At 44.8% G+C, this 27,922-nt stretch overlaps 2 protein-coding genes and 1 pseudogene across 2 annotated transcripts; 1 reads left to right on the forward strand and 2 right to left on the reverse strand.

Moving 5' to 3' along the window:
• Positions 1–2,507: 2,507 nt before the first annotated feature.
• Positions 2,508–3,506, reverse strand: LOC144278445 (olfactory receptor 52R1-like). The gene has a single exon (XM_077839749.1). The coding sequence runs from the start codon at positions 3,504–3,506 to the stop codon at positions 2,508–2,510; it is 999 nt and encodes a 332-aa protein (XP_077695875.1).
• A 3,802-nt stretch (positions 3,507–7,308) lies between these two features.
• LOC144278453 (olfactory receptor 52N4-like) lies at positions 7,309–8,171 on the forward strand (annotated as a pseudogene).
• A 13,876-nt stretch (positions 8,172–22,047) lies between these two features.
• Positions 22,048–22,986, reverse strand: LOC144278461 (olfactory receptor 52P1-like). The gene has a single exon (XM_077839773.1). It carries the CDS (start codon positions 22,984–22,986, stop codon positions 22,048–22,050), a length of 939 nt encoding a protein of 312 aa, XP_077695899.1.
• Between the last annotated feature and the right edge of the window lie 4,936 nt (positions 22,987–27,922).

The following is a 27,922-nucleotide window of genomic DNA, read 5'->3' on the forward strand; positions in this document are numbered from 1 at the left end:
ATTTTTGTATTTAAAGTTATCAGTACTGGCTCTGTACTATTTCTAGTTCAAACCTGCGCTATGCTTCTGGGTGACACCCAAGACAATTTGGCATCAGTACTGCATAGCCCACTTGATGGCCCATTAAGGACCATCAGCGATACAGTTGACCCATTGAGAGAAGGCAGATACACCTTGTGACTCAGCAAGGCATGCAGGGACATGCCTATGGACAGAACTCTAAGGTTTTTCCATGCCATATGCTGGGTAGCTTGTTTTTGGAACAAAGGAAGCAAGAGATTATAAAAAGCAGCTGCATCTCCTCTATCTTGTCTTCATTCCTGCTTCTTATCTTGCTACACTGAAGCTCTGAACAAAGGACTGAATGACCCATCCCAGGGGTGGATGTACTCCAGAGACTTGATTTGAGCCTGCAGTTTATTCTATCACTGCTACAAGCCTCAACCAAAAACTTTGCCATTACTGTATGTAATTAATAGGTATCATCATTATAGTAGACCACATGTAAAATGGACTAAAAACTGGCTAACTGACAGAGCTCAGAAAGGAATGTAAATGGGACATTGTCAGATTGTCAGTGAATGGGGCAGTTTCTAGTGGGGTTCTGCAGGGATCAGCTCTGGGCCAGATGCTATTCAATATTTTAATCAATGATCTGGAAGAAAATAGAAAATCACTGGAGATAAAATGTGCGACGACCCAAAGATTGGCAGAGTGGTTACAATGAGGAGGCCAGGGCATTTGATCTGGAGCATTTGTTGAGCTGGCCCCATGCAAACAAAATGTTTTAATACAGTCAAATTCAGTGTTTTCCACTTAGAACAGGGAATGCAGGCCCAATCCACAGACCAGGGCATCCTTGGATCCTTTGATGCATAAATGGTAGAGTGGTGATTTGGAGCAGGGGAAGTACTTTACCTCTGCACATGGCACTGGAGAAACCGACTGCATCCAGTTAAAAGATAGGAAACAAAGGGTTGAATAAATGGAAAGAATGGAGACAGGAAAAGGTTGGTGTTCCCCAGGGGTCTATACTGGGACCAGTTCTATTCAACATAGTCATAATTGATCTGGAAAAAGGAGTAAACAGTAAGGTGGAAAAATTTGCAGATGATACAAAATTATTCAAGATAGTTAAGTCCAAAGCAGATTGAGAATTGTTCAATCTCACAAAACTGGGTGACTGGACAACACAATGGCAAATGAAATTCAGTGTTGATAAATACAAAGTAATGTACATAGCAATATATAATCCCAACTATTCATACAAAATTTTAGAGTCAAAATTAGTATTACCCATCAAGAAAGAGATCTTGGAGTCATCGTGGACAGTTCTCCAAAAACATCCACTCCATGTGCAACAGCAGTCAAAAAAGGTAACAGAATATTGGGAAACACGATAGATAATAAGACAGAAAATATAATATTGCCTCTATATAAAACCACGGAATGCCGACGTATCGAATACTGCCTGCAGTTTTGGACACCCTATCTCAAAAAAGATTTAGTGGAGTTTGAAAAGGTACAGAGATGGGCAACATAAGACTGGGGCTTTTCAGCTTTGAAAACAGATGACTAAGGGGCGATATGTATAGGTCTAAAAAATCATGACTGGTGTTGAAAAATGGAATAAGGAAATGTTATTTACTCCTTCACAAAATACATATCTAGGGGTCACACAATGAAATTAATAGGAAGCAGATTTAAAACAAAGGAAGTATTTCTTCACGGTCAACTTGTGGAACTTTTTGCCATGGGATGTTGTGAAGGCTAAAACTATAACATGGGCCCAATAAGAACCAGATCAGTTCATGGAGGATACGTCCACCAATAGCTAATAGCCAGGATGGGGAGAGATGGTGTCCCTAGCCGCTCTTTGCCAGAAGCTGGGAGTGGGTGACAGGGCATGAATCACTTGATGATTCCCTGTTCTGTTCATTCCCTCTGAAACACTTGGCACTGACCATTGTTGGAAGACAGGATACAGGACTAGATGGACCATTGGTCTGACCCAGTATGGCCATTCTGATGTTCTTATACAGACCCCAGATGTATATGTCACCTGCCATAACCTACTAGACCCCACTCTCCTCCTAGAACAGAGATAGAACCCAGGACTCCTGGTGGGGACTCTCTCTCTGTAGAGTTAGTAACAAAGTAAGAATATGCATTAAAATTTTAAACCTAACCAGTGTCCTTTAAGTGACTTGCCACAAGATGTCAGAACTTGTTAGTATTAGAGCTGAGTGGGTCTGATACTTATTTCTCTTTCTTTCTTTTCTATAGGAATTAGACGCAGAGCTCCCGTAAGCTCATTGCTAAGTTATCTGCCAAAACCCAAGAGATTTCAAGAACCCAAGAAGCCCCTGAAATCATGATCACAGTTGATCCACCCTAAGAAAGTCTGAAATGTCTCCCTTGCAGCTCAGGAAGAGGGCCCAGCACCACATCACCAGCCAGCTGTAAAGGGAGCTCAGACTGAGAACCAGAGCACAAGGAGAAAACTTTTAGGTCCCTTTATGAATAAAGAGCTGGAGCAGCCTGCCCTGGATCTCTTTGGTCCTCACCCCGTAGATAATGGGGTTTAGCATGGGGGGCAGCAAGAGGTACATGTTGGCCATAAGAACGTGAAAATGCAGGGGCACATTGTGGCCAAATCGGTGTGTGAGAACGGAGAAGAGACCTGGGAGGTAAAATGCTAAGATGACACAGAGGTGGGAGCTGCAGGTCTCAAATGTCTTGAGCCGGGCCTCCTTTGTGGGGAGGCTGAAGATGGCCCTGAGGATCTGGGTGTAGGACATGGCGATAAAAGACACATCCAGTCCAATCAAACAGAATGCCACAAAGAGGCCGTAGTAAATACTGATTCGGATGTCGGCACAGGCCAGCTTCACCACGGCTATGTGCTCGCAATACGATTGGGGGATAAAGTTGGTTGTACAATATGGCCACCTTCTTGCTAGGAAGGGATAAGGTAGTGCGAGCATGCCACCGCGTAGCAGCACGACCAGGCCGATCTTGACCACCATGGGGTTTGTCAGGATGGTGGAATGTCTCAGGGGATTGCAGATGGCCACATAACGATCCAAGGCCATGGCCACGAAGATCCCAGACTCCATCGCTGAGAAGCAGTGAATGAAGTACATCTGAGTGAGGCAGGCACTGAAATTGATCTCCCTAGAATTGAACCAGAAGATAGCCAGCATTTTGGGCAGGATGGACGTAGACACAACCAGGTCACTGACAGCCAGCATGCAGAGGAAATAGTACATGGGCCCATGGAGCCTCGGCTCCCTCTTCACAATGAACAGGATTGTGAAGTTCCCCAAGATGGCTATGGCATAGATCGCACAGAAGGGGATGGAGATCCAGAAATGGGCTGTTTCCAGGCCAGGAATACCCAGCAGAATGAAGGTGGAGGGGCTGGTGAAATCGGTTGTGTTGGAATCTGACATGGAGCAAGGGAGATCGTGTCCAACTCTGAGGCAGAACGGTGTCTCCTGCATGTACTGTACGTTCCTCTGACTTCCTGTATGTGCTTAGGGTCTAGGGTGATGGTCACAGTGCAAATGCCTGGATGGAAATACAATGCTAATATGAGACACTAAATGCACTACCAGAGACTCTTGTTATGAGTGAAGCAGATTGTCCTCTGTTCACACACTGAACAATAACAAGTTCATTATTCAGAGAAATCAATTATGAAAAACTGACCCTTCTAATACCTATTCCATATTTTATGGTGCTCTATGCATCAATAATTCCTACATGTTGTGTTCTTGGAAACCTTAATAGGCACCAGCAGGAAACACGACTGTGCATACTGGTTATCCATCATTGTTCCTTAATTCAATGAAAATCAGGCTAGAGAGTCCATGCTGTAGGGAGTTCCCCATTCCCTGGGTTGCTCAAAATCTAAGAGTGGAAGAAAAAACACAAAGATTTGACAAAACATGTACCAGAGGGAAACATCCCAACTAGAAAACAACTCAGGGGAAAGACCTGAGCGTCATTGATAGCAGCTTAACGGAAACACTGGCTCATTCACAGTAGTGGCAAAAAACAAAGACAATGTTCAGATGCCTAAGGAATGGGATCTAGAATACCCTGCTCTGGACAGGTTTCAGAGTGGCAGCCGTGTTAGTCTGAATCAGCAAAAAGAACAGGGAGTACTTGTGACACCTTAGAGACTAAGAAATTTATCTGGGCATAAGCTTTCACGGGCTAAAACTCACTTCATCGGATGCATGCAGTGGAAAATATAGCAGGAAGATAGATAGATATAGATATAGAAACACACACACACAGAGAACATGAAAAAATGGGTGTTGCCATACACACTATAATGAGAGTGATCAATTGAGGTGAGCTATTATCTGCAGGAGAAAAAAACCTTTCGTAGTGATAATCAGGATGGCCCATTTCCAACAGTTGACAAGAAGTTGAGAGTAACAGTAGGCGGGGGGTGGGGGCGAAATAAGCATGGGGAAATAGTTTTACTTTGTGTAATGACCCATCCACTCCCAGTCTTTATTCAAGCCTAAGTTAATGGTGTCCAGTTTCCAAATTAATTCCAATTCATCATGTGCCAGCCATGCCCCTCTGCCATCTATATTGGCCAAACTGGACAGTCTCTGTGTAAAAGAATAAATGGACACAAATCAGACATCAAGAATTATAACATTCAAAAACCAGTCAGAGAACTCTTCAATCTCCCTGGTCTCTTGATTACAGACCTAAAAGTCACAATATTACAACAAAAAAACTTCAGAAACAGACTCCAATGAGATAGTGCTGAATTGGAATTCATTTGCAATCTGGACACCATTAAATCAGGCTCGAATAAAGCATTAGCGGAGGCAGAGCCTGCAAGTCACAGGAGGTGACAGTGCCGCTGTACTGGGTGCAGGTCAGGCCGCCGCTGGAGTACTGTGTCTAATTCTGGCCACCAGTGCATAGGAAGGATGTAGAGAAACTGGATATGACCAGAGGCAAGCGACAAAAATGATGAAAGGGATGGTATTCAAGCCATGTGAGCAAAGGCTGAAATAACTGGAGATGTTTCGTTTGGAAAAGAGGAGACTGAGGAGGACATGGCAGCTGTCCTCTGATACTTGAAAGGCTTCCATAAAAAAGATGGAGGAAAGTTGTTCACTTTTCCCACAGAGGGCAGGACAGAGGCAATGAGTTCTAACTGCAGCAGAGCAGATTTAGATTAAATCTCAGGATAAACTGCCTAACTGTAGGAATAGGAGGACAAGGGAACAGACGGCTTGGAAAATCATGGAGGCTCCTTTACTGCAAGTTTTCTAAAGGAGGCTGGACAGTCATCAGTCCTGGATGGCTTAGACACAACAAATGCTGCACCCTGGCAGGGAGTTAGATTAGCTAACCCTTGTGGTTCCTTCTCACCCTGTGGGGCCTGGGTAAACTACGGGCCAGGGCTTCACAATTTGGCCTTGTATTGTACATCCTGAAGGATCCACTGTGACACTGAAATGCAGCAACCTTGGGGCTGGAGGCCGTCAGCCCGGGAGGGCACAGCAAAGAGGGACATTTTTGCGTATGATACGGAAGCAAACTCATCCCCTCTGGTAAGGGCCCTTGGATGTTTAATGGCTGTGCTGAGTGGAAAAGACCACACAACTATTCTCTATCCCATCACATGCACGTTGCACTGGGTTCGTCGAGCAGGTGAGCTCCTCAGCAGGAGATGGGTACCTGTGAATTGTGAGATGGAAGCCTCTTTCCTGGGAATCCCCCTCAGGTAGGTGGGTCCCACACCTCTCTCACCCCAGCATCTGCAGCATCATCCCACGTCGAGAGCTGACACAGGGACGTGCTCCATTTATAATATAGCTCAGTGCAATCCTCGGGGGGGGGGAGTCGCTCAGCCTCTAGCAGATAAGCGTGCATCTGAATGTAAACAGGCCGAAGACAAGCCTGTCTGGGCTTCTGTGTTCCTTATCCAGCTTGAGGCATAAACAGTAATTAAGGGACCTTCCCAAAGGGAAATGACATCTCTGGGGCTCTGTGCTGAGTTAGAGAGAAATTGGCTGCTCTGTGCATTTGTGTATATTTAAAACCTATAGTTGATAAGTAGGAAAACTAGGGATAACACTTAAAACTCCATAGGGTCTGATACCCTGTAAATTCGTAATCGGGATGGGTAGATAGTAGACAGACAGATCTATAGAAAGATGCCTGAGGGGAGACACCAGCCACGATGCTGTTGCTAAGGGATCAGAGATCAGCAATTCTCATCAGTAACTATTATCATACCAGTACTTCCTAAATGCAGGACTCTGCACTTGTCCTTGTTGAACATGATCAGATTTCTTTTAGCCCAATCCTACAATTGGTCTCAGTCACTCTGGACCCTATCCCTACCCTCCAGCATATTTACCTATCCCCTCATCTTAGAGTCATCCGTGAACTTCCTGAGGGTGGAATTCATCCCATCATCCAGATCATTAATGAAGATGTTGAACAAAACCAGCCCCAGGACCGACCCCTGGGCCACTCCGCTTGATACCGGATGTTTCCATGGGCCCTTGATAATTCTCATTGCCTGTGCCTGAACCCCTCTCGTTCTGCAATATCCTGTGTGAGAAGGGTGCCCAGTACTACACAGAGGAGGGTGAAATATTAATAGGTTGATCTCATGGCATTGTATTTTCTATATGATTCCCCATCCCCCTCCTCCTGGATACCAATGTTTTGCTTAGTTTCTCTCCATGCTTGCACTGTGAGCAGGGTTTCACAGAGCTGTGAACTATGGAGGTTGGTGAAACACTGGAATGCGTTACCTAGGGAGGTGGTGGAATCTCCTTCCTTAGAAGTTTTTAAGGTCAGGCTTGACAAAGCCCTGGCTGGGATGATTTAATTGGGTATGGGTCCTGCTTTTGAGCAGGGGGTTGGACTAGATGACCTCCTGAGGTCCCTTCCAACCCTGATATTCTATGATTCTATGATTCTATGTCCTGTCCTGAGGTCATACTGTTAAATTAGGACATAGTAAGGCATTTGAGGAGTTCAAGCTTTTCCCTCCAATGGCATACTCATTGCAATTTTTGACATTGAAGTTAATCTGCCATCACGTTGCCCATTCACCTGACTTGGTTAGCTCCCTCTGAAGATTCTCTGGACTTGACTATGACCATAATAATCTGGTGCCATCTATCCATGGTGCCAACTCACTGTTCACCCCCCTTTCTAGTATTTACCGTACTATTTGTTACACTGTGCTTCCCTCCTCTCACAGGCACCTTGAGCAATTCTGAGCCCGATCGATGTTTCAGCTACCTCATGGCATCTTTCAACATCACCCCTATTGACCCATAAACATTCATCCTAATGGGCATCCCTGGCCTGGAAGCTGCCCACTTCCTGATTTCCATCCCTTTCTCTATGTTCTACATAATCAGCCTGTTAGGAAATTTCACACTTTTGTTTGTTGTACGGGAAGAGCAGACCCTGCACAAGCCAATGTACCTGCTGCTCTGCATGCTGCCGCTTACAGACATCAGCATGCCTACCTCCATCGTTCTGAAGGCACTGTGTATGTTTTGGTTTAATTTCAAAGGCATTACTGTGAGTGGCTGCCTCACCCAGATTTTAACCCCCTGAGATATGCCACCATCCTCACCAACGCACGAATAGCTAAGCTAGGGCTCATGGGTTTGATAAGAGCTCTTCTCTTCGTTCTTCCTGCACCCCTGCTCCTGAGCAGGCAGCCATTCTGTGCCAACCGCATTATCCCCCATACGTACTGCGAGCACATGGCTGTGGTGAAGATGTCGTGTGGCAACATTACAGTCAACAGGATGTATGGGTTGGTGATGGCATTTGTAGTCACCTGGTTAGACCTGATACTCATTGCTTTGTCCTACAGTCTCATCATCAGGGCTGTCCTCAGAATGTCCTCCAAAAAAGCCCACCAGAAAGCCCTCAACACCTGCACAGCCCATATTGGTGTGATACTGGTTTCTTATACTCCCTCCCTCTTCTCCTCTCTGACACACCGGTTTGGTCAGGGCATCTCTCCGCACGTTCACATCATCTTGGCCAACCTCTATTTCCTCCTTGCTGCCACGCTCAACCCTATCATTTATGGAGTCAAAATGAAAGAGCTTTGTGACAAAGTGGGCAAATACACCTGCAGAATGTGATCACCTGCAGTCATTGACTTTAATCCTGCATGACAAGAGGGGAAAGGCTATCTCCTCATTAATCAAGGGTACTCTGCCCCACTTTGGCTTAGCTCAGAATTGTGGAAGTTCACATTCTGAGAAGTTCCTCACATCTAATGTCTTAGCCATGGAGAGAGCAGTGGTTGGTCATGGAGTGATGAGTTCCCTCTCTCTGACCATCACCTGATCTCTTTCAGCGTCATCTGTCAGCCCCCACACCCTTTCACTCGGACTTTCTGTGACTTCCAGGCTACCACAAAATGCTGCAGATTTCTGATACAAGGTGGCTTTCCATTGGACCCTATGTGAACAGGGTTCTTGATCAGTTTGACAGAAACTATGCTTTCAGATAGCCAAAGAGAAATGAATCAGCTACAATCGTGAACTTCTTTAGCAGATGTAAAGTGATATGATGAAGAAAATTCATCTGATTTGTCTACGTCCAATCTTTCAGGAGGCCTGGAGGATAAACCAAAGGTTTCAGTTGGAAAGTGAAAATACAGGAAAGCTCCTGCAGGATTTGAGGACATTCCACTTGAGCTTGTTGGTTAGAGTTGTGAAACCATGTGTTTTTGAGAACTGGACTGCTGTGTTAAACTATGACACCATCTTTAAGTCAACTTACTTACTGCTTGGACCTTTCAAAATACACAGCAACCATTCCCGTTGTCGAAGATGTTAAAAGTTTGTGTTGAGATTTGTTACGGAAAAGTTAGCACACGTGACTCCATTTTGGTTTGGGGCCCACCGTTGTTTAAATGCCAGCACATCATACACCAGGAGGAGTAATCCTTAGATATTGAATCCCTGTGAAAATCCTCCTCCTTGTCTCCAGCCTGCCTTGACTCCCAGTATCTGGTTTTTGTCAGTCTCTAACTCCCTGTCTCTTGGCCTTGATGTGAGGCCTCCCATCCTGATAATAAAAGTTACTGATGCATGGCTTTAGGATCATGCTGTGTAATTAACATACTGGTATTGCACGAGGAATGCACCAAGCAGGGATAGGTGGTAGATAAGACAAGGGTTTGTTTATTGGCTAAGGTTTCCGATGCACGAGGGCAACATGCTTTGCTAAAAGGTATATAACCTTTGTATAATCTGTATTCAGGGTCCCCTCCTGGCTAGCAGGGGGGCACCACGCTCGAGCGTAATAAACTTAGTGTCTTTTGGGAACTCTGCAGTTGTGGACTTTGTTTCTGTGCCTCAGCCTAGATTCGAACTGTGCGTGACCTATCAGGTATAAATCGCAGCACTGGTGTGCGTGTCCTATCAGGTATAATTCGCAGCACTATTGTGCGTGTCCTATCAGGTGTAATTCGCAGCAGTTGTGTGCGTGTCCTACAAGGTGTAATTCGTAACAGATTTCAGGTTGGAGTTTGTGAAACAGAGATGGCCACCAAACGTCCAGGTGACTGAATTGCTTGCAGTACTAAGTCCTTCTACTGTGCTTATCCCTGCCCGACCTAGATTGGCTGATATCTCATTTTTGCCATTGTTTTCTGGAGACCTTGGAGAGCTGGAGCAGCAGTGGGGAGTGTTGCCAGTGGTTCACTGGCCTCATACTGAGGACAACCGATTTGAGCAGGTTTGGGTTGAAGGTCTCAAATACATGGATGCCGCTGGGGACGAAGTCTTTAGTGAACTTGGCCTATTTGCTCTGTTGTTGCTGTCACTATCTTTTAGCAACGCTGCAGTTGAAATATTGTTTTTCCCAGATGAACTTGATAAAAAAAATTGTGCAACAAGATGCAAGAGGGGAATTTAGAAACATGCTTCATTTTAGGCATCGATGCAATGACACAAAACGTTCTGCGAACATTTTGCACCAGAGACAGTTATGATTGCACTGGTCACTGCTGCTCTCTATGGCCAGTTTTAGAAGTATTTTACCTCCAAGAAAGAGCGGGAGGAGGAAATGTTGCCTTTTAGAGACTAACAGTAACAAACTAATTCAAATCAAAGTACAGACATTGACTACAGTCATTGAATGGAATTAGAAATAAATAATATAATAATGTTATTGTTGTTCTTACATGACATACATTTTGGGCTCCTTTGAGGCTATTTTTAACGCCATCATTCTCTGTTGACATATAAGTACCAGTACTGGGGGTTTGATTTTGACTGTCATCTCATAGCTTTGTTGCTTATGTGGAGAAACTCCTGCTGGCCCTTGAATCTTTTTTTTTAATCACATCTGTACTAGGTCGCTAACAAAAGCTTTCATGTGTTACTTGATGTAGACCATTGTGTTAAGAAAAACAATTGTTTTAAAAAATAGATTAGGCCGTTTTTAGGTTAATTTTTAAGTGATTTTGAGCTATTAATCTAGTAGAAATCTGGGAAACTACCTCAAGCTGAGCTGGAGACAGAGCAGCAGCAGCCAGAAACACAAGGACGGGAGAAGCAGCCCAGAAGGCCAAGCAGGGCTGGAGCCAGAGAAGCAGCACTCAGCCAGAAGAGGCAGCATTGGGCCAGGCAGAGTAGACCTTCTGAGGTAGAGCTGGGGAGCTGTAGTTGGAGCTCAAAAGCTCTGTGAGCTGCATCATGTCCCTGTTGCCCCTGGCACAGAGGAAGTGTATGCTCACAAACGACCTGTGAAAAAGGAGCCTTCCTTGACTGTTCAGCTGTTACAAGCACACGCGGACAACGAGAATATCAGCCAGACAAAAACGAGAGTGCTAAAGGAAAATGGGGCAGACATTCCTGTGTCCCTGTGTATTCCTGTGTTCCTGTGTTTGATGCACTGTTAGGTGAATGGAATGGCAGGTTTTCATCCCAGTCAATGGAAATAGCTAAAAGTGGAAATGCAGGGTTCAAATGTGATCCAGGGGGCACTGATGGGCTGCTCAGTAAACGTGCAAGTTCCCTTTCAATCAATTCGACACTTGCTCACACATAGATGGAAAGACTCAGTGGGCGGTGGGGATCACGGGAGAGGGGCAATGGAGGTACTTGGGGGTACAGCAGGTGGGGGAGCCATCGAGGAGCTACAGAGGAGGAAGGTGGAGGAGAGGAGGGACTCAGTGTGTGGCAGGGAAATGGAGGAAGGGGGATGGAGCAGGGGCTGGGGCCACAGTCTGGGCATCGGGGAGCTTCTGGCTCTCCGGCCAGTCTCCCCATTTGCCGGAATCATACAGCTCCCATGACGTCTTATTATCCCCAGCTGTCAGAGCACTGACAGACCCCAGGGAGCCAGGGGTCAAAGCCCAGTGGAGTGGGAGGGCCCGGGATCCCCTACCAACAACCCCCCTGCACATTACAGGCCTAAGTCCTTACCAGTAGGTGGCACTCCCCTGCCAACCAATCCTGAGCAATGAACGTCACGAGGTGAAAGACTTGCCGGCTCAGAACACTTTTCCAAAGTTAACGCATTTTACAGGTGTCTCGATTTAATAAATGAACAACTTTCCAATGGCTTTCAAAGCTTGCAGTGAGTGCTGATCAATTCAGCACCATTCAGCCAAACGGGCTTAATTCTGCAAGTGCTGAGGATCAGTATGAAGGAGCCAAAAAGCTGGCCAATCATTCCAAGAGACATTTCTCGTGCTTTTCTCGGCCAGTTGCTTTCATTCACATCTGTTTAGAGCCGCGGTTCTCAAACTATGGGAGGCATGGGAATGTGTAATGGGAGGCACAAGCTGTGTGGTTTGGTTTTATTTTTAGACCTCTGGCTGTCAGCCCCAGGCAGCTGGAGGTTGTGCAGAAGGGTCATGTACACCCAGGGGAGGGGATAAAGGGGACAGCTTGAGCCAGAGCTACCATGGGGTGACAGCGGGATCCGCAGCCACACGGGGCTTTGTAGGGCTTCACACTAGTCCCGCGCAGGGCTCTCTTAGCAACTGTCACACATCAGATGTCTGATGTGTTGTTCCCCCCCCAAGTACTTAAAAACAAACCTAAAACCATGAGCAACAGCACGCTTACAGTGAGAAAAAGCTTATATGAGAAATGGTTCATTTTGTGACAAAGGGAGAAAAGCCTACGACACAAACTGCAGTGAGGGAGGCAGCAGAGGTTCCAGCAAAAATCAGAAGCTAAAAATATGATGGTGCTTATTTCAAACACGTTGAGTTTTTTCACAGGAAGCATCATGAATTAACAGGAGAAAAAAAGGTTTCTGAAGTGTATAGCACTGTTAACATGAAGACTACTGAGGCTTCTTACTGTGTGACTTTGTGCACTGCTAAAGCTGGTAAACCGCACAACACAGGTGAGAAACTACTCCTTCCAGCTGCAAAGTATACGTCCTGGTGATGCTAGGAGAGAAAGCAGCATCATGGCTAGATGTGATTCCACTTTCTAACGACACAGTTATGCACCGTATTGTGGAGATGGCCACTGATGCAAAAGAGCAGTTCCTAGAAAGTGTTAGTCAGAGCCATTATTATTCAATTCATATAGATGAGTCTTCCAATAATAGTAGAACCTCAGAGTTACAAACTGACCAAAAAAAAGAACAATGAGGAGTCCTTGTAGCACCTTAGAGACTAACAAATGTATTTGGGCATAAGCTTTAGTGGGTTATAACCCACTTTCTCAGATGCATGGAGTGGAAAATACAGTAGGCAGGTATAAATACACAGAACATGAAAAGATGGGAGTTGCCTTACCAAGTCGGGAGCGGGGGGGTCAGAGCTAACAAGGCCATTTCAATTAAGATGGATGTGGCCCATATCCAACAGTAGACAAGAAGGGATTAATATCAACAGAGGGAAAATTACTTTTTGTAGTGCTAACAAGGAATCATGGTGGATGTGGTCCATTCCCAACAGCTGACAAGACGGTGTGACTATCAACAGAGGGGAAATTATTTTTGTAGTGACCCAGCCACTCCCAGTCTTTATTCAGGCCTAATTTGATGGTGTCAAGTTTGCAAATTAATTCCAGTTCTGCCGTTTCTTCAATCTCCCTGGACACTCAATAACAGACTTAAAACTGGCCATTCTTCAACAAAAAAACTTCAAAAACAGACTTCAATGAAGAAATGGAATTAATTTGCAAACTTAATACTATAGGAAAGAACAAAGTTGTCAGACACGTAGATGAACATAATTTCTCGGGGAAATTAATAGGCAGCAGGTTTAAAAGAAAGGAAAGGAAGTATTTCTTCACACAACACACAGACAACTTTTCAAACTCTTTGCCAGAGGATGTTGTGAAGGCCAAGACTAGAACAGGGTCTGAAAAATAACTAGATAAGTTCATGTAGGATCAGTCCATCAGTGGCTATTAGCCAGGATGAGCAGGGATTTCAACCATGATGTGAAGTGTCCCTATCCTCTGTCTGCCAGAAGCTGGGAAGGGGCGACAGGGGATGGATCATTTGATGATTCCCTGTTCTGTTCATTCTCTCTGAAGCACCTGGCATTGGCTACCATCACAGGACAGGATACTGGGCTAGAGGGATCATTTATCTGACTAAGAATGGCTGTTTTTATGTTCTTATAAAGAGCAAAATATTCAGGGGTTCCTTTGTCTGGGTTTTCCCTACCGCTTTGGAGTCACACCATGATGGGAAGGTACTTCCCAAGCCTGATCCTGTGGTGAATATTTAGCTAATGCATATAAAAGTATTGTTCCTAGGATATAACACATAAGTGTGTTTCTGCTTGTAATTATATTTTGGATGTAATCAAACCCAGTTTCCCTTTGGACTCATAAAGAAATTCTTGTGTGGAAACTTGGTTATTCTAAACCTTGATAAATGTGTGAGGGAAATTATTTCCAATATCTGGGCTTTCTGGTCATATTGGGGAGGGACTGGTATAACTTTGATGAAGTCGTGAAGGAATGTGGGGAGTGACCAGCTCGGAAGATGGAGGCTGACACCCCAGGAAGTGTCTGTGTAGAACCGGCAGAGCTGGTAGGAAAAGGGGAGGAAAAGCTGATGCTGTGGAGGAAGCTTCCAGCCAGGTCAGTGGCCTGCAATGACCACAGCCATCGACATCTTCCAGAATGCATTCACCTGGGGAGTGGCGATCCTGGCCTGTAATATATTTTTTTTCAGGAACTATAGGGAGACCAGATGGTCAGTCATGCCGAAGTTTCAGACTTTGTCACAGATATTTTTAGTACAAGCCACAGACTGGTTGCGGGCAATAATAGATTGATGGCTTTTTTGGCCAGTGCCAAGGAGAGTCTGATGAAGTCTCGTGACTTCATGGTGTTACCCTGCTGGTGAGGGTGGGGTTCTGCACTAAGGGCCTTTGGTTAAGAGACTAAGAGACCCGCTCTAAAAAAAAACATGCGTTGTTTATTGAGAGATACGGTAGCATACATAGACAATAGTAAAAACCTGTTCTATGTGGTTTACCGTAGTCCTAGCTCTGTTCTTGCTACCAGGAGCCCTCCGGATCACAAGGCTGGGGGTTGCTTACTTGCTGTCCTTCTGTGTCTGAGGAACAAACCAGCTCCCCTCTCTCTCTCTCCTGCCCTCTACGCTTCAAGGCAAACAACCCCCTGCATATTTACAAACTTGAAAATAAACCTGTCTCTGAGCAATTTTCTATTATTTTCCCACCAATAAACAATGGTAACCACCTACTATGCATAGCCATTGTCTATGAACTCTGTGCATGGCAGGGCTGCACTGTCTCACTCGCTATGGTCTCTGCACAAGGTCAAAGGACAGAGTTATCTCATTCTACAATGGAGCCATGGATGTGGGACAAGCACTGCTGTGGGAGAAGGTCTCAGACTGGCACCAGCTAGGACCGACCTCTGGCGAGGGGTCCTCTGCCGCCAGGGCAGGGAGATGGGGGTGGGGCAGTAAGGCCTGGAAGAGGAGGTCTCAACTACTGGCAGTTTCCAGGTCCAGGTAGAAGATCAGCAGCTCCAAAGTCGGTTCTAGCGAGGAGGGATTAACCCTTCAAATCCCTTCACATGCCTGCTCTGAGAGACCCAAGTGTCCCAGCCACCTGGCCCTCAGTGACACAATCGGACCAAACACAGTTCATCCAGGTCCCTTCACCTCCAAGTGCAGGACCCACAGTTACTTTTCACACTCCCCTGGGACTCTCCCATGTGGATTCTCTGACGTCTAAACCAGGAGCCCCATGTGGGAGGGGCAGGGATGGACTCCTGCCTCTCCCCTGGCTTTCCTACAAGAGGTGTGCTCCCCGGCAGAGCTCTTACCTGCGTGGCATTTGTGTGGAATGTGAGTTCTGCAGAGAGGTGCTTCTCCCAGCTTGTGCCCCTGGAGCAGGGGTCAATATTTTGTTTACTAACAGGGGCAGGGTCATAAAGATAAGAAAGGACTGGTAATTAAATTAAGGATATGGAAGTCCTTAGATGAAACTGTAAAACAGGAATCCCTCCACTGGAGTTGGAGAGAGGAGGACTAGACGATAGAATCCTGGGGACTCAGAAGAAATACAGCCAACGACATTCAAAAAGGAGGGAGACATGAGGGAAATAGGTGAAAAGAACGGGCCAAAACCCAGGGAAGAGCTAGCCATGGTAGAGAGAACTTCCCACTCTATCTGTGGTACTTATCCGGCCCTATCACCATAGTACCTGAGCACCTCACAATGTCTAAACCAGTGGTAGTCAGTTTTGTGATTCCGGAGCCACATTTGCAACCACCATTAACCAAAAGAGCCACATGACTACTGCATGCCCTGCACACCATGCCACCAAACACACACATACAATAATATTAAATATATACCTCTAAATATAACCAAATACTCTAAAATTTTCAAATAAATTTTCAATACAACAAAAACTAAGTTTAGCTGACTTACGTATTGCACGTATTTAATTGCCTGGCTGTCTGTTTGATGTATGGCTATCCCTCTGAGACACAAGCTCTGTTCTAGGCTTGAAACAGCAATTTAAAGGGACTCTTTTGTGCGTTAGCAATGTGAAGCATCCTTCTCTGCACTTTCAAAGATTGAAAGCAAGAGGCAAAATCTTGTTACTCTCAAAGTTGAGGGAAATATTGAAATAACCCTTCTGGCTAATTTTGAGATTTTTGGAAGATGGCTTACTGATTTCCAGAAGTTCACATCTGTATTTTGGCGGAATTGGCATGCCAATTCATTAGAGCTCTTCAATTCCACAAACTCCATCAACAAATCTGCATCTCCAAGTTGTGAGTAGAAAATTGATTGGTTTCTCCCCGCCCAACAATGAAAAGTTTGAATGATTCCAAAACATCCACAATGTGCTAGCATGTGCCCTCGCAAAAGCCATCTTAGCTCAGTGTGCAAAACAAAATCCCCATACTGGGTGTCAAATTCCTCACAGAAAAGCCAAAATTGCTGGTGGTTCCTAGCGCGGGCACTGACATAATTAATCAATTGAACGATGTCCATCATCACAGCATTTAGAGAATGAAATTTTGCAAATAATGCTTGCTGATGCTCAATGCAATGATACAAAAAAAGTCATTCTCATCTGTTTTCAGTGCCCGTTTCAGCAAAGCTACCACCTCATTTTTCTTACCAAGCATAGCAGGAGTGCTGTCGGGTGTTGTAGCTGTAATTTTTTGGCGTTGTATGTTGAACTTTTTCAAGGTGTCCAATATGGTGATTTTAATTTTCTCTCCAATCGTTCCGTTTTGCAGGGGAACCATGACTAATAATTAATCCATCACATCAAGATCAGCAGTTGTAGCTCTGACAAATGGCAGTAACTGTGGGATGTCATTGATATCCAGGCTTTCATCCATAGCAAGGCTAACAAACTCTGAAGAAGGCAACCTTTCCTTGAGGATATTTTCAGTGTGTTCTGAGATAGCCAATGTCCATCTCGACACTGTTGAATCAGATAGCTGAAGTTTTTTCACCTCTTTCTCAAGCTCCTTTTTGTCAGGGACTTGCTTTTTTTCGTTGCTGTCGCCATGTGTAGTGGTGTGCCCATAGCAGGGGGTACTAACGTACACAAGAGGAATGCACATGATTTTTCACAGAATTTTAATTGTTTTTTAACTGGGGTCCTAGTGTTAGCAGTTACAGAAGGCGGCTCAGACTCCACGGGTACACTAGGCTGTTTTTTCTTCTTCCCTCCATCCATACCTTTACCATTCCGTGCAGCAGTGCTATTTACAATGTTTCTCCTTGTTGGCCCTGGCACAAGGGCTGAGGATACGAGGGCTTCCTTCATAGAATCTCAGGGTTGGAAGGAGTCTCAGGAGGTCATCTAGTCAAACCCCCTGCTTAAAGCAGGACCGATCCCCAATTTTTGCCCCAGATCCCTAAATGGCCCCCTCAAGGATTGAACTCGCAACCCTGGGTTTAGCAGGCCAATGATCAAACCACTGAGCTCTCCCTCCCTCCCTCCTGGAGCTTGCTCTGTCTCTGAGCTCAACTAGCCCTGTTCTCCAATGAGCTGATTCGCGGTGCTCCAGGAGGGCGGGGGAGGAGCAGGGGCTCCCTCCCTCCTGAAGCGCTGCAAATCAGCTGTGCCCGGTCCTCCGGGGGGGAGCCTGAAGAGCTACAGGCTACATTTCAAAGAGCCCCATGTAGCTTGTGAGCTGCGGGCAGAGTATCACCAGTCTAACCTATTTCTCCTCACAACCTCTCTGAGGTAAAGCAGTGCTGTTATGCCCATTGTACAGGTGGGGCACTGAGGGGCACACAGACCAAGGGCCAGATTTTCAAAGGTATTTGGGGGGGGGGTTCAAATGTTCCTAGAAGTCAGGGCTAGCTCACTATCCACTGGACCAGCCTATCTCTTTGCTGCATGCTGCAAAAAAGAGGACTCAGATAGATGGGAGCCAAACCAAGAAGGCAGCTCTCTGAGACTCCAGCAAATGGTCCCAGGCAATTGGGAAGGATGTCGTGGTTGGCAGCATAAAAAGCAGCACAAAGGTCAGGAAGGATGAAGAAAGAGAGAGCATGAGAGTCGGATGAGAGGAGCTCTCTTAACCCCCGAGAGATGGCAGGTTCTGCCCGTCAGTTTTGCTGCTGTGCAGCATCTCTGTGGTCAGCGCTGTTCAGAATATGCCAGAAAATGTTATCCCTGTCCCAGTGTGTTTAAGATCTTTATCCCTGGATAAGATGGCTCAGATATTGAAGTATGAAGTGTATAGAAGGGCCTTCTGTAAAGTAACTAGCCTTAAAGTTCATGGAGGATAGGTCCGTCAATGGCTATGAAGGACATCAATCCACACGGTGTAGAGGTCAAGCGTAGGAGTTTATTACGTACAGTGCTGACAGAGTGTCACCTCGCTTATTAGGCTCAGAGACACGGCCAATCAATTGATTACAGTGGAATGTATGGATTTTCCATGGGCGGGGGAAGTGACGGGGTAGGCAGTCCCACACTCCCGGATAGGTCGAGCAGCAAGACATGATAGCGCAGTAGCCAGTGGTCAAAGGTTACATAATGTCTCTGCCCATGGTCTCAAGTTGACAAATTAACATTTAGCATTTAATTAGTACTTTAGTAAATGTATTAGTATAGAATATATGTTGGATTCAATTTGGGGTCCATAGGAATGAAGTAGCTCCTTTGATTGTCCAACAGATACATATCTAGGGCTAAAAGCAAAGAAACAGTGAAAGTATATGGCAATAAAGATTGTCTTTCAAGTTGCTTATTTGTGTTTTAAGGCAGGCATTGGTTCCCGAGAAAGGGAAGTGGGAGGAGACCATATCTTATACTAACATGCTCCAACCTTTTCATAAACTCAAGGTTGGATGTGTGGGAAGAACATCTCCCTACAGAAGAAACTAACACAACAGAAACAGGGCTTCTTTGTTTTATTTGCAACTTTGAAGAAGACACAATTATTGCCCCCAACATCTGTCATTTTGCTGACCAGCCATATCTTAGCAAAAGCAAGGTTATCTTTGGTTATTCTGCTTTATCTTAACTGTTGCTAGGCCTCTGACCTCTTGATAAAACTCTGGACTTTGGGCCTATACACAAATCCATATACCAGGTTATTACATTAAAAATGGATTTTAACCCTTCAGCTATTAGCCAGGATGGGCAGGGATGGTGTCCCTAGCCTCTGTTTGCCAGAAGCGGGGAATGAGCGACAGGAGATGGATCACTTTATGATTCTCTGTTCTGTTCATTCCCTCTGGGGCACCTGGCACTGGCCACTGTCGGAAGACAGGGTGCTGGGCTAGATGGACCTTTGCTTTTTGTTTAGAACATAAGAATGGCCCGTGTTTCCAGCTATCATGATTTTATGACGAGTCTCATGATAATTGTAGTTTTCCTTAAAGCCAAAGCTCCTAGAGTCAAGTCGATATGTGATTATTTCAGCCTTTTTTCTTAAAGAAATATTTCTAGCCCTCGTGACTGTGGAGAAAGCTTCAAAATGTGACCCCAGTGCAACCTCAAGGCTCCAAAAGCAGAAGGCAAATAAAAAGATCACCACATTTACTGTTTTTATGTAATCTCATGATTTTTGGTAAGCTTGATTCATGATTTTTGAATATTTGGGGTTGGCAATACCATGAAAGTGAATTGAAACCGAACTGAAAGTGTCAGTTTCACTCCTGTTTATAGTCTATTTGTAGTGGAGTAAAACCTCTAGAGCCCCTGGCAGATGCAGTATAAACTCATGTGGCCTTGCCCTAGTAGGATGTTTCCAAACGTTAAATGATCTATTCCAAGCTTTGTGAACTGCAAAACAGTGATTGAAACAATGGTAGAAAAATCTAGATTACTTTCTATTGTTGTATTCAAGAGTTAGTAACAAAGAATTAGCATTAAAATTTAAACCTAACCAGTGTCCGTTAAGTGATTTGACAGAAGATGTCAGAACATGTTAGTTTTAGCTGTCAGGAGCACTGTATCTAATTTCTATAAAAGAAAGAAAATTTAATAAATATTAGACCCATTCAGCTCTAACACTGCTATGTATTAGATTTTGCAGTGGGGGAGGTTTAGATTGGATATTAGGAAAAACTTTTTCACTAAGAGGGTGGTGAAACACTGGAATGCGTTACCTAGGGAGGTGGTAGAATCTCCTTCCTTAGAGGTTTTTAAGGTCAGGCTTGACAAAGCCCTGGCTGGGATGATTTAACTGGGAATTGGTCCTGCTTCGAGCAGGGGGTTGGACTAGATGACCTTCAGGGGTCCCTTCCAACCCTGATATTCTATGATTCTATGATTCTATGATTTAAGCACACATGGTAGAGGGCTTTCCCTTCACTCCCTCCCCTGGTTCTTGTCACAGAAAGCAGAAGACCAGAAGTCCAAAATGCAGACAATATTATGTTGGGGTTAGATTCCAGCAAGAATGTATACCACAGAGCCTTGCTTCCCACTGTCCCATTCCCAGCTCTTATGCCGCAGAGCCTTGCCCTGTGTCCCCCTTCTCCATTCCCATTTCTCATCTCCTCCTCCTTAGCAGCTCCAAATTTACCTGCAAGGCACACCCTTGGCAACTTCTGGTCATGTTCTGTTTTGGAAGATCATGAATTTAGGGTCTTCATCCCACATCTTTTGTGTTCCATGGGAAGGGTAAGGAATCAGGTTGTGCTATGGTCAAAAACAGACATTTCTTTGGCCTTTTAGAGTTTGACCTTGCCTCGAGAGAAGAGCCAGGCAGCCCTCCAGTGTATGCTCATATATTACACTCCCCCCATACCCTGTAGCACTTTTGCTCTACCCTTATCTGTTCTCACTGTGTTAAAAGCCCTATTTGGTTGTGAGAAGAGGAAAACACAGAGTCTTTATTCATTCTTCTTCACACACATTAGTGTAAGATATGAGAGTATCAAAAATTGAAACCCCAAATTCTGTCTCAGCCTGACAAACTAGCCTATATACTGACAACACTTAAGCAATAAGTTTAGAACAGTCCAGCTATTTACCTATGTCTAACATCTGGAATGGTATTGAGTAATTAACAACAGCTTGACAGAGGCCAGTTGTTAACATGCTGGGGAGAAATGGTGTGAGGAAAAATGTCCTCAAGGTGGCTTCAGAAGACTGCTCCAAAGTACAGTGTATCAGCTAATCTTTTATACCTTGTACAACACATGTAGGACATAATGACCCCTACCGGGTCATCACTTTTCTTAACTTTCAATAAACATCTATTATCAGAGGCATCTAGACTCAAGGATTTCATCCATTTATCTTCTTTCATTCTCACTTGTTTACTTGCCTTTCCCTTCCTCCCATTATGATTCACAGAAACTGCCACCTAGATTTTGACTTTGCATCTAAAAGCTTGCTTTCCAATTAACCCATTACTATTAGGTGTTCTATTTTATTAGTTCATACTGGCTGAGTGCACATCATATGGTGGTTCCCTGCAATTCAGGGAACCACAGTCCAGTTCTCAAAACCACACAATTTCACAACTCTCGCTAATTAGCTCTAGTAGAAGGTCCTCAATCCCTGCAGCAGCTTTCCTGTATTAGCACTTTCCAACGGAAACATTTGGTTTCCCCTCCAGGATTCTTTAGGGACTGGATGTAGAAAATCAGGTAAATTTTGTTCACCAGATCACTGTACATATGATAAAGAAATGCAGCACTGTAGTTGCTTTATTTGTCTTTGGCTATCAGAAAATGTGGTTTAATCTTGTCAAATGGACAAGGACCCAATTCACATAGGGAAGCCACCCTGCTTCAGAAAGGTGCAGTATCTTCTGGTAGTCTGACAGCCATAGAGAGGCCGAGTGGCAGCAGGAGAGAGGATGGAAGCTGATGGGTGACACTGAAAGATCAGGTGATGGTCAGAGAGAGGGAACTCAGCAAGAGAAAGAGCAGTGCTTGGTCATTGAGTCATAAGAAATTAGGTGTAAGGAATTTCTCAGACTGCGAACTTCCACAATCTTGTGTTCAACCAAACTAGGAGAGAGCACTCATAATTAACAAGGAGATCTCCTTTTGCCCTCTTGTCACACAGGTTTAAAGTCATTGGCCCCCAGCTATCATATTCTGCAGGTGTATTTGCCCACTTTGTCACGAAGTTCTTTGATTCTGACCCCATAAATGATAGGGTTGAGCATGGGTGGGAGGAGGACATAGAGGTTAGCCAAGATGATGTGGACATGGGGAGCGATGCCCTCTCCAAACCGATGAATCAGAGTGGTTAAGAGGACAGAAGTATAAGAAATCAGCATCACACAGATGTGGGCTGTGCAGGTGTTGAGGGCTTTTTGATGGGCTTTCTTGGAGGAGATTCTGAGGACAGCCCTGATAATCAGGCCATATGACAGGACAATGAGTGCCAGGTCTAACCCAATGACTAAAAACACTATCACCAAGCCATACATCCTGTTGACTGTGATGTCCCCACACGACGTCTTTGCCACAGCTATGTGGTCGCAGTACGTGTGGGCGATAATGTGGTTGGCACAGAATGGCAACCTCCTCAGGAGCAGGGGCATGGGCAGAATGAAGAGAACAGCTCTTATCAAACCCACGAGCCCTAGATTAGCTATGCATGTGTTGGTGAGGATGGTGGTGTATCTCAGAGGGTTACATATGGCAACATATCGATCGAAGGCCATTGTCACAAGGACAGCTGAGTGCATCGTATAAACCGTGTGAAGGAAGAAAGTCTGGGTGAGACAGCCACCCACAGTCATGCCCTTCAAATTGAACCAAAATATACACAGTGATTTCGGCACGGCGGATGTAGACATGCCAATGTCTGTGACTGCCAGCATGCAGAGAAGCAGGTACATCGGCTTGTGCAGGGTCTGCTCTTTGCCGACAACAAAGAGAATCATGAAATTTCCCATCAGGCCAATAATGTAGAACATAGAGAAAGGGATGGAAATCCAAAGGTGGGCAGCTTCCAGGCCAGGGATGCCCATTAGGATGAACCCTGGAGGATCAGAGGGGGTGAGGTTAAAAACAGCCATGAGATGGTTGATCATTCGATCACACTCAGAAATGCTCCAGGTGCCTGTGAAGGGAGAGAAACACAGCGAGGTGGGTTACACACTTTAGAACAATTATTACAGTAAATATTTTATAGTTATTACCAATTTAGAAAGAGGGGTGAGCAGTAAGTTGCCAACATTTACAGATGGCACCAGAATATTTCAGTCATAGTCCAGCCTAAAGAAGTCCTCAGAGGGAGCTAACAACGCCAGGGGAATGGGCAGCATGCTGGCAGATGAATTTCAGTGTCAGTAACTGCAGTGTTTATGCCCATTGGAGGTATAAACTTGAACTCCTCAAAATGCTGACAGGGGCCTGGGCATCATGGTATACAGCTCTGTGAAACCCTGCTCACAGTGCAAGCAGGGACAGAAACTGAGCAAAATATCGGGATGCAGGAGGAGTGGGGTACAAAATCATACAGAAAATACAATGCCATGAGATCAGTCAGTCAATGTTTCACCATCCTCTGGACTCCTCTGTGTAGTACCAGGCACCCTTCTCGTACAGGATATTGCAGGACCAGAGAGGTTTAGGGAAGGGCAACAAGAATGATTAAGGGCCTGGGGGGAAACTCATATGAAGATAGGTTGAAAAGACTGGGATTGTTACCTTACAAAGGAGATGAATAAGAGGGGACATGAGAAAAGTCTATAAAATATTCACTGGTAAAGAGCTGATCGATGATATGTTCTCCCTGTCTCATGACGTTACACTGAAACATGGCCCATTCAAAACAGATAAAAATAGAATGCATTCTTCACTCAGTGCCCAATGTGACTGAGGAACTTGTTGCCACAAGAGGTTGTTCAGACCATAAGCTAAGCAAGAATCAAGAAGAGTTTGGACATTTACATAGTGAGATTATCCAGTTAGAATAGTTACAGCTAAATAAACATTTTGGAAAGCCTATACACCCCTGTGTTTCAGGGCACAAGCCAGTCTCTAGCTGTTAGGCATTCGGGTGATGCTGTCAGGATTGTCAGGTCATCCCCCCCATCCACCTACTACTGGGTTTCTTACACCTTCTTCTGCAGCTCCTAGGGCCGTCAGTGTTAGAGAGAGGACACTGGACTAGATGGACCATAGTTGTAGTCCACAGTGCCATTCATGTATTGGAAAGGAGCCAAGTTCCCTAAGGAAAATAGTGATTATCATGCTGGGCTATGACACTGTGCTCTGCAGAATGGGCACAAAGAGCACAAGGGTCTTCATATTTAGGGTTAAAAGCCTGCCCCTGTTACTTCCCTTGTTTCTTTTGGTGAGACACTTTCTTGAAGGCATCCAGCTTTGTCTGAGACATAAGTTACAGGACCTAACTGACAAGTGTAAGCAGAGACATGTGTCAGCAACTCAGATTCTAGCCCTTCTCATACCTGAAGTTTTCAGATGACACAAAAATTGGGAGTATGGTAAACAATGAAGAGGAGAGGCCCCTGGTTTAGAGCAATCTGGATTGGTTGGTAAACAGGGTTGAAGGAAATAATATGCGTTCTCATAGAGCTATGTAAATATCTACATCTAGGAACAAAGAATGCAGGCGATGCTTACACGATGGGGAACTATCACGGGAAGTGCAATGACTGAAAAAGATTAGGGAGCCTGAAAGGATAATTAGCTAATGTGACCCTGTGGCCAAAACAGCCAATCTGATCCTGGGACGATAACCAGGGGAATCTCAAGGAGAGACAGAGACGTTATTTTACCTCTGTATTTGACACTGGTGCAAATGCTGCTGGAATCCTGTTTCCAGTTCTGGTGTCCATGATTAAAGAAGTCTGAACCCTCTTCAATGTACCAACATCCAAGTGTGATAAGAATTACTACAAGATGAGAAAACCTGCCTTACAGTAATATACTTAAGGATCTCAATCTATTTAGTTTAACAAAGATGGTTAGAGGAAATTTGATAACCGTCTGTAAGTACCTACACGGGGAACAAATATTTAATACTAGACTTTTCAGCCTAGTATTCAGAGGAGTGATGGGATCCAGTGGCTGAAAGTTGAAGTTGAAGAAATTCTGACTTGAAATAAGATGCCATTTTTAAACAGTGAGGCATATATTTTTTATTGGTGAGAGTAATTAACCGTTGGAACAGACAAGATGATCACAATGGTCCCTTCTGGCTTTTGAATCTCCAAACATGTCATCTGAAGTCAGCTGGAGGCATTTTGCCTGCAAGCTCTTGTCTCAGCTTACTGAAGGCAAATTTTCTATTCTTGACCAGGTTGAATTTAGCCCTATGAGGAGAAATTCTCATGTGACCATGGCGAATTGGAAATGTCACACTAAGTGTATATTTCATGAGGCTGGGGGATCGCATAATCACTGCATGGATGAACATTTTGGGTGAGAAAAATAATTATTTGACCCGATAAAGTCTCTGCAGTGAGGAATGAATGTAAAACCATTACTGTGAATGGGTAGCAGGGCTGGCTAGGAAATGGTCCCAGGGCATCCTGGGTTTAATGCCTGTGTCCCTGTGGTTTCTCCACATGGCAGCTGTATTTATCTAGGCCCTCACATGTCCCAGAACTGACCACTCCCATTGCATAATGTGCATACTTTTCAGCTTACAAGTTGTTCCTGTGTAACAGTCCTGGAAACACCATGCCTTGTGTATGGGTGTAACAAGAAAAGTCGCAGAAGTGCCTTGTCTTTTGCCACTCACGTTTAAGATTTCTCACTGGTGAGACATAGTCACTGATTACCTCCTGTCCAAGGGAGAAGGTGTGACAAGAGGCACCTCACCCCTTTCAAAGGAAGAGTTGTGGGGAGGGTGAGAGATGGTTGGTGCCAGCGATTATGGGGGAGTATGGAGGACGTACTGGAGACCAGCGTGATATTGGAATTGGGGCAGCCTGGGATGGGGAAGAAGAGTGTGGATAGAGGGGTCAGAGTGCGATGGGAGATTGAAGCAGCTGATGACAATGTGTGATGGGTTCCCAGTAGGTTGTCTATGAATGAGCAATTTCTCAACCTGATTGAGGATACAAGGCATCTGGCAGATTCTCAAGGCACAACCTGCATTTGCTTTGGAGCTTGGGTTTCCCAGGTTCCCATACATAGGTTGGAAATCCCTTTAGCCTGGGTCCAGCACTACCCCAGTTCAGTCTTTTTTCCACAGGTGTTACCAAGAAGCCTCTTGTTTGGGGAGTTAAGAACCACCAATGATGTCACCCACAGACTTATTTAGCTTTAGTATATGACAGGAATCCTTTTTTCAAAACTTGCTTCTCATACCAGTTTGTGGGAAAAATACAAACATCCCAAGATGGAGTCAGAGTTATGTGACCTGGTCACATGCTCTTGTAGAGTCACAACATCCATTACTTATAGTCTGTCTGAAGAGCTCTCAGGAAGGCTCACCAGGAGGGAGAGAAGTTTTTCCTCAGGCCTACTGTTTTCCCTAATGGACCGTTGTCCCCTTCACAATCCAGGAGTCTAGACTGAAAGCATCTTGCTTAGTGTGCGTTACCCAGGTGTAACTGCATTTGGGAAGTAGATACATACTCAATATTCATAACTTCAGATAGAAAAAAGATATTTGCACACAAAGAGGATAATGATATTCAGAAAATCATAACTTTTCCAATGACATCTTACATGACCCACCTTGCATAAAATGTATTATAATTATGTTATAATTATATGATAATAATAACACTATGAAGAATAAGGGGTGCAGTGTCACCATCATAGGACCTAATCACATCAGCCACACTATCAGAGGCTCATTCACCTGCACATCCACCAATGTGATATATGCCATCATGTGCCAGCAATGCTCCTCTGCCATGTACATTGGCCAAACTGGACAGTAAAAGAATAGATGGACACAAATCAGATGTCAAGAATTATAACATTCAAAAAACAGTCGGAGAACACTTCAATCTCTTTGGTCACTCGATTACAGACCTTAAAGTTGCAATTCTTCAACAAAAAACTTCTAAAACAGACTCCAATGAGAGACTGCTGAATTGGAATTAATTTGCAAACTGGAGACAATTAATTTAGGCTTGAATAGAGACTGGGAGTGGATGGGTCATTACACAAAGTAAAACTATTTCCCCATGTTCATTCCCCCCCACCATCCCCCACTGTTCCTCAGACATTCTTGTCAACTTCTGGAAATGGCCCACCTTGATCATCACTACAAAAGGTTCCCCCCCCGCCCCGCTCTCCTGCTGGTAATAGCTCGCCTTACCTGATCACTGTGGTTACATTGTGTATGGTAAGACCCATTGTTTTATGTTCTCTGTGTATATAAATCTCCCCACTGTACTTTCCACTGAATGCATCCAATGAAGTGAGCTGTAGCTCATGAAAGTTTATGCTCAAATAAATTGGTTAGTCTCTAAGGTGCCACAAGTCCTCCTGTTCTTTTTGCAAAAAAATCAGTGGTTCTTTCCACCGGGGAAAGGCCTGAAGTTACATAACAACAACAACAACAGTTGGAAACAAAACTGAGTGAAGGTCGTGACACCCAGGCTGCAGTTTTGTGGCTTGCCCGGGCAAAAAGACCCTGAGACCCTCCCAAACTCACTTGGGGCCAGGAAAGGTCTCAGTGCTGGCCTCGGACCAACAATCACAAATACAAATTCAATGTCAAGAGCACAGCCTGACTGTCTGTGTGCATGCCGCTCCCTGCCCTCACAACCACCAGCACTTCTCGCTTGTCCTTACACATCCCACTCCCTGCCCCACAACTCCCAGTACTGCCCGCCTGCCCATGTAGGCCCCCAACCCCCACAACTTCCAGCCATGCCACATGGAGACAGTATTGTTTTGAGGAAGAATTAGTCACACAAAGCTTTAATGTATTGAAGCCAGTGAGAAACCCAGACATACCTTCCAGAAGCTACTTTTCCATTTTGACAGTTGCTGACATTGTCACAAGTCTATAGTGGG

The sequence above is a fragment of the Eretmochelys imbricata genome, chromosome 1, assembly GCF_965152235.1.
Source record: "Eretmochelys imbricata isolate rEreImb1 chromosome 1, rEreImb1.hap1, whole genome shotgun sequence".
NCBI lineage: Eukaryota > Metazoa > Chordata > Testudines > Cheloniidae > Eretmochelys > Eretmochelys imbricata.